This window comes from Herpailurus yagouaroundi, unplaced genomic scaffold, assembly GCF_014898765.1.
Source record: "Herpailurus yagouaroundi ecotype Mexico unplaced genomic scaffold, PumYag 193, whole genome shotgun sequence".
In the NCBI taxonomy this organism is placed as follows: Eukaryota; Metazoa; Chordata; class Mammalia; order Carnivora; family Felidae; genus Herpailurus; species Herpailurus yagouaroundi.
The window spans coordinates 2,815,034-2,822,110 of record NW_024412424.1 but is presented as its reverse complement, the minus strand read 5'-3'; the positions used below and the strand labels follow the sequence as shown (position 1 = coordinate 2,822,110).

General features: G+C 60.6%; 1 protein-coding gene across 2 annotated transcripts in view; it reads right to left on the bottom strand.

Annotated features, from left to right (window-relative positions):
* Positions 1-538: 538 nt before the first annotated feature.
* KLHL26 (kelch like family member 26) overlaps positions 539-7,077 on the bottom strand; it is a 29,311-nt gene continuing 22,772 nt past the window's right edge. For both annotated transcript variants that reach the window (XM_040444974.1, XM_040444973.1), the window contains 2 exons: positions 5,581-5,763; positions 539-3,415 (listed from right to left, as the gene is read on the bottom strand). In XM_040444974.1, the coding sequence (XP_040300908.1) occupies positions 1,834-3,415; positions 5,581-5,763 (1,765 nt within the window). In that variant the 3' untranslated portion in view covers positions 539-1,833. The remainder of the gene's footprint in view (positions 3,416-5,580; positions 5,764-7,077) is intronic.

Below are 7,077 nucleotides of genomic sequence, written 5' to 3'. Positions count from 1 at the left end.
AGCTGTCCGTGAACAGCAGGCATTCTCCACCAACATACAGCCTGGTCCGTGGCTAGGCCAGGCATGAGAGCCGGGGTTGGGGGCGATTCACGGAGCTCTCAGGCCCATATGGAATGGTGATGATTTCATGCTTCCTTTAGGACTGCCCTGCGTCTCCCCCATCATGGCCTCCAGGGAGAGGGGCTCCCTGGCTCCCCAATCTCACACCCCAGGACTGAGCAGATGGAGACAACCTGCCAGGAGCTGGGGGCTGTCTGGTGGCCGGGGACGAAGCCAGCAGGCGCATGGAACAACCTGGAGAGAGTCTCACCGAAGGCCACCCAGCCCAGGGCGGATCTGTCTTCTCCTCCAGTCCCTAGGTGGAAGTTCTGGCCACACTTCCCACTGCCCCACGCCCCTGAGCCAAAGGCCAGCCCCTCTTCCAGCCCCTCTGCAATGCTGGAAAAGGGTGAGGAGGGGAGAGGAGCCCCTAACCACACAGAGGACGTGAGGAATCTGTGACCCATCAGGCCCCACAAGCTCAGCGCTGGGCCCTCTCCATCTCTTCACCATAACATTTTTATTAAATGAAGGAAAATATTAGGAGACGACATCTGCTAAGATATGAGGTTAATTCTTTACACGGTGAGTGGGTCACAGAGACACAACATCAATCGTCCGTTAGCAGCAGAAGAGACACTTTAAGTTGCCCCGAGGGTACAAATCCCATTTATAAGATAGCAATGCCGGTGTCTTAAAAGAAGCAAAACAGAACCAAAGGAGAAAAAAAAAAAAAACAAAACACTAAAACAGCAAAACCAGACCAAACCAGCTTTAGAGGTTTGACACCAAATCAAATGTGGCCAGAGATGCCGCAAAGCCCTTGAAGGGAAGAGCCTGCACCACCCGCCTGACCTCCCTTGCTGAGGGCACAGGCCCTGTGGCCTGACAACCAGAACATGGGATGGGTGGGGCGGGGGTGGGGGGGTGGGGGGCTGGAAAAAAGGGAGAGAAATAAAAATCATCAGACTTGTGGAATGCAGACACACTGAGAGATTCTAAAGGTGTCCCCCTAGCGTGTCGGCCCACTCCTCACTGAGGACCCCTGAGACGCCCAGCACCAAATAGAAGGCTGGGAAACCGTAAGGACCCTCTCTGAGAGCCGGCTGTGTTTTCTCCTTCTGAAAGTGGACGACAGAACACGTTGAGGGAGTTGGGACAGGAATGAAGATAAGCGCGAGACCCTCGTCCAAGGCCATCCTCCCTACCCCGGCAGCTCAGGCTTATTGGGGGCAGGAACATGCCCACCCTTGAAGTCAACCCTGAGCAGGGCGCACCCCTGCCACCTTACCAGCTCCTGGAGTTCTGTGTGTCACAGAGTTTGGGGGGTGTTTATTTTTTAAAAACGCACAGTGCAAGAAACTTGGGAGGGGGCAGGGTGCAAACCATGGGTTTGGGGCTCGATGCTAATGAGCTTGCATCTGAGCATCTGAGACTGCCGAGCTGGGGGAGGAGAGAGAAGTGGGACGTAAGCCACACAACAACACCCCAAAGGAGACCCCGATTCCCTCCATGAGCGAGGATGTGGGGCGGGTGAGGAAACCCCCGCTGCCATGACATGTCGGCCTCAGGGCCGGCAGGCTCCCTCTGTCTGGTGGGCACGAAGCCAGGATCTGCTTCGGGAAGGAAGGAGGGACCCCCAGGGGGAGGGGCCTTATCGACACAGCAGGCCCCAAGATGTCAGGCCGCGGGCCGGGGGGGGGTGGTTCTGTGGTCCTCAGCCCCGGTGTGCGCTCACCAAAACCCCTGGCAGAGACGGCATGAGGCTGGGCCGGGTCCCACGGGTCCCGGGAGCTACCTCCTGGTCCCTGACCGGGGCAGCAGGACGGGGGCACAGGCGATGCCCGCGAACGACTCTGGGAAGTGCAGGTCGCGTTCCCACTCGTCCGTCTCTGTGTTGTACACCTGCACGATGCCCGTCACGTTGTTGAGACGCCAGTTATAGCCCCCCACAATGTAGATCTTCCTGTCCAGCAGGCAGCAGCCGGCCTCTGACTGGCCAGCCCGCATGGGGCTCACGCTGGTCCACTGGTCTGTCTCAGGCACGTAGTACTCCACGGCCAGCACGTCAAAGCAGCGGTCCACGTGGTCCATGCGGCCCCCGAGGGCGTAGATGCGGCCGCCGGCACCCACCATGGCGTGAAGCACGCGGGGCTCGCTCATGGGCGCCTTGAACTCCCACTGGTCAGCGGCGGGGTCGTAGCAGTGCAGCGCCTTCTTGTCCTCCACCGAGATGCCGTAGCCCCCCGAAATGTAGAGGCGGCCCCCCGCCGAGGCGCCGGCATGGCCCCAGGTGCGGCGCTTCAGAGAGCAGGCGTAGCCCCACTCGTTGCGCCGCGGGCAGTACCTCTCGACGGAGGCCAGGCTGCCGGCCCGGTTGCGGCCACCCGTGGCATACACCATGCCGCACAGCACGTTCAGCTGGAACTGGATGCGGCTCTCCTGCATGGCCTGCAGCCGCAGCCAGCGGTTCAGGTGGGGGTCGTAGCGGTAGCAGGCGTCCACCGCGCCCTCGCCGCTGCGGTACTGCAGGTGCTGGCCGCCCGCCACGTACACGAAGTTGTCCAGCACGGCCACGCACGTGTGGCTGCAGCCCACCTCCATCTCCGTGAGCTCACGGAAGTGGCGGGCACCGGGCTCGGGCAGCTGGTACACCTTGCTGCTGACGGAGCGGTCACTGTCCGTGTAGGGCGTGCCGCCGAAGGCGACCAGGGAGGGCACGTCCGAGCGCACGGCCGTGCGCGGGGACTGCATCTCGTGCTGCCGGAAGGGTAGCACCTGGTAGTTGAAGGCCTCCAGCAGGTACTGCCGGCACAGCACATCCTCCACCATGATGTCCAGCGGCTGCACGCTGTCCACCAGGTCCGACGACCGCATGAGCGGGAAGCGGATGTGGCAGAGCACGTGGCTGGCGCGCGGCCGCCGGGCCGGGTCGTGCTGCAGCCAGCGAACCGCGGCGCGGAACAGGTCGATCTCGGCACAGCTCTGCAGCCGATTGCTCTGCAGGAAGAAGACGAGGCGCTCCAGCGGCAGGTGCAGGAAGTCCTCCTCCTCAGCGATCTGCAGGAAGTGCTGGAAGGTGAAGGCATCCACCGACTCCTTGAGCGAGGCCAGGCTGAAGGTGGTGGCCATGTGGCCGATGTTCAGGCAGGTCTCCACGCTCATGGCGGCCTTGAGGAACTCCTCGCACAGCTCCACCACGGGAAGCATCTGCAGGAACACGGCCGCGCCCAGCACGTCCTGCACGCAGTCCAGGTCTAGCGTCACCTCGGCGCTGTAGGCAAAGTCGATGATGTGCCGCAGGCCGCGGGCCGACACGCCTTTCAGCTCGATGACATCCTGGCTCGCCTCCCTCATGCCACCCGTGAACATGGCCCTGAAGTTCAGAAACACAGCATGTAGGCTCGGGGCTGCCAAGGGGCATCGTGGCCACCCAGGAATAGCCTGGCCCCTGGACACCATGAGCAGGGCACGGCCAGCCAGGGGAAAGAGGCCAGATGCTCATTAAAGACACGCAAAAAAAAAAAAGAAAAGAAAGATTTTTAACCCACCCGAGCCACATGTGTTCCTACAAACGGCAACTCCCCACTCTGCCCCTCTATTTGGGGGCCGGGTTCAGCCCACCCAGGGGTGTGGAGTGCTAGGGCCCGCTCATGGCGGGGCAGGTACGGGTGGGCAAAAGAAGGCAAAACCTTGGTTTTGACGCTGGAGACAGGTGCAGCCCTACCTTGGCACCCGGCCCTGGAAGACCACACACACAGCAGGCTCAGGAGACAAGGTGGGGACCCCAAGAACACCGTGCACCATGGTTCTCAGAGCCCAGCCCCTCACCAGCAGGCACATGTGGGCCCGTGGCCCCACCTTCCCCAGCCTGAATCTCAGCCCTGTCACACAGGGACGGGGAGAGGGTTAGGGTTCCCCGGTCAGAGTACATGCTAGGAGGCCCCACCCAAGGTCACTGTCATTTCCAGAGAGAGGCCAGACAGTCAGGAAAGCCCCCCCCCCCCCCCGAGGATGACCCACAGGAGCCCTAGCCCACCGTGAGACTCCCAGTGAGTGACACCAGCTGTCAGCCTTTCTGCCTGCTCTGGAAAGCAGTGCTAGTGTGAGCACCAGTGAGAGAAACAGGACCTGGGTCAGAGCACCCCGTGGCTTTTGGGGTCCCCCGTCAGGAGGAGGGGAAAGAACCCCAGCACCTGCTGGGAGTTCATCGGAGGTTCCTCTCACGGGGCAGATGTGCACTGTGACGGCTGACCAAGGAGAAGGAACTCCCCTCATCCATTCACCCAACGGATACCTGTCCTGAAGTCACACAACCAGCGTGGTCTGGGGTCAGGTCCCAGAATAAAGGCAGTTGAGCCACCAGCTAACAACTGCCCGCCCCTGTGAGCAGCAGCGCCATGGAGCCTTCTAGGAGCAGAGCTCGGGCAGCCCCCCGGACCCTGCCTCTTCTTGTCCCCATGAGTCCCATCAGCCCATTGAAGACAGAGGCAGCCACGGCGACGGGAGGGAGCTTTGCCTTTTAAGGCCTTGCCGGCTGCAGTGCCAGCGCAGAGGAGCCTTTAAAGGGCATTTCTGGCTGGGCCGGCCCACCCGTCCCCAAATCCAGAATAAAAATAGAAACGGCGCCCCAGATGGCTTGGCTGCTCTGTCTCCCCAGAATGGCCTTGTTGGGCCTGGGGGGGGGGGGCGGGCAGCTGGGGGGCGCACCGGGCAAGCCATCCCAGCCTCGCCACCCTGGCCTCGAGGACCGTACGGGCCTCGGAACACGCCGAGGCTGGAGCTCCGAGACGCAGTCTGCAGGGGCACTTCAACCACCACTGGCAAAGTGGGGCCAGAGAACCACCCCAGGACAGCGCCCCAGCTCTCTCTGGCAGGGTCACAGCCTGGCAGGAGGAACCGGCCAGCTGGTCACTGAGGAAATGAGGAGACTGTCCTCAGCCCGTGACAGCCCCCAGCTGGTGAGAATGGCCCTCGCCCTTCTCCAAGGGGCCCTCACCCCCCTGCCCAGCCCAGCATAGGGAAGGAGACTTTAGGAGAAGACCCTCGCAGCAGACTGACCAGTACACCCAGCAAGGCCTCACCCGGGATGAGGGGACTGCACACAGTCCCAGGTACAGGCGGGGACCCCCATCTAGGCATCCCTCCTATCCCTCAGCCTGAGTAGAGGAACCACAAGGACAGAGACTTATGTCTGTCTTATCCCTGCTGGGACGCCAAGGCCAAGCATAGTGCCTGCGACACGCCAGTGTCAAACAAAGAGTGAAAACTTGGCCAAGCCCTGCCACTCCCCCAGGGCAGAAACGGTTAATCCAGTGCCCACGGGCCACCTCCATCCCCCAGGCATGTTCTGCTTGCCTGCACCATGGGCCCCAAAAGTTTGAGAAAGTTACAAACCTAAACAAAGCTACAGGTTTACCGAATGTGCGGCCAACGCCAGCCATTTTCCCTCAGCGACGTGCTGGCTGGCTGGCACTGAGATCACACTCCCTCTCAGTAGGGTGGGCGCTCTCCAGCCTGTCCCCCGAGACCTGTGCTCACCTGAAGTAGTCGCTGCAGGCGGCCAGGACCACCTTGTGCGCGTGGAAGGTCTCTCTGTTGATGGTGAGCACGACGTCCAGGAGCTGGCCCTGGGCACGGAGGGCAGCGAGGCCCTGCAGCAGGCTGGTGCTATGGCCGGGCGCCGAGAAGGTGCACTTGAGAGCTCCATTTTTGTCAGCCATGCTGCAGGAGAGCAGAGGTGGGGGCTCAGCTCAGCGGCCACAGGTCTGTCTGGTCTCCGCCCGGGGACACTGGGCTGGCTCGCCTGGGCTCTAAAGATGCCTGAGGCGCCAACTCGCCAGGACCAGCCCCGGAGAGGCAGAAACAAAACCTGGGTCCCGGCCGCGTCTGCCACCTGGCCACCAACTGGCCTTGGCAAAGGACACCGCTTCTCCAGCCTCCGTTTGCCACCTGTGAAAGGGGCAGGGTTTCTGCTCGAACTGAGGAGGCTCCAATGTCCCTTTTGTTTTTTCATTGAGGTAAGATTCACATAGCATAAAATGCACCATTTCAGAGTGAACAATTCACTGACATTTACTACCGTCGCCTCTATCTAGTTCCCGAACATTTTCATCCCCCGAAATGAGACCCCGTCCCCATCAGCAGTCACTCCCCCTCCCCCTCCCCCTCCCCCAGCCCCTGGCAACGGCCAATCTGCTTTCTGCCTCTGGATGTGGCTCCGCTGGACACTTCGTGTAAATGGAATCATATACCGTGTGGTCTTTTGTGTCTGGCTTCTTTCACTCAGCATGTTTTCGAGGGTCATCCACGTTGTAGCATGAATCGATGCTTTGCTCCTTTTCATGGCTGAGTAATGTTCCATCGTGTGGCCGGACCACAATTTCTTGATCCCTTCACCCATCTGTGGACATCTGAGTTCCTTCCACCCTTTCTCTTAAACTTTATTTCATTATTTTTCACTCTCAATGTGTCTCCTGAGTGCGTATTCTGCAGTGCAGGACTCTTCATGTCACATCACTGTCCCCCATACCCTAGCAAGCTGCCCTCCCCCCCACCGAGGGCAAACCTCTCTTCTCTCCCCTGCAGGGGCTGGGGGCGGGATTACAGTGCCGGCACAGGGCCCCAGCACAGGCATGGAGGAGGAGCTCTACGACTGACAGCTTCCAGGGCAGCTCTGGTCCCCAGGGTTGGGGTGTCGCAGGCCAGGAAAGGCCAACCTTCTTGGAGGCCCAGCTACTCTGACACCTGCCCAGTGAGCTCCTTGTGCCCAGCACCCCAGGGGAGGGCAACCACATGACCACAAAGTCATTTTCTGAAGAATTTGCTTCTAGGCTATGGTGACTGCCCAGTCTAGGCGAAAGGCCCATTGGTCCTACTTTCCAGGGACAGGGACACAATGAGTGGCTTGTCCATAGTCCCAGAGCTGTAAGACAACCAGCAAGATTTGAGCCCAGGCCCAGGACATGACAGAGTAGGTGGGATCTCCCTGTCTGTCAGGGTCAATGAAGCAGGGGAGGTGGAGGGGCACAGCAAATT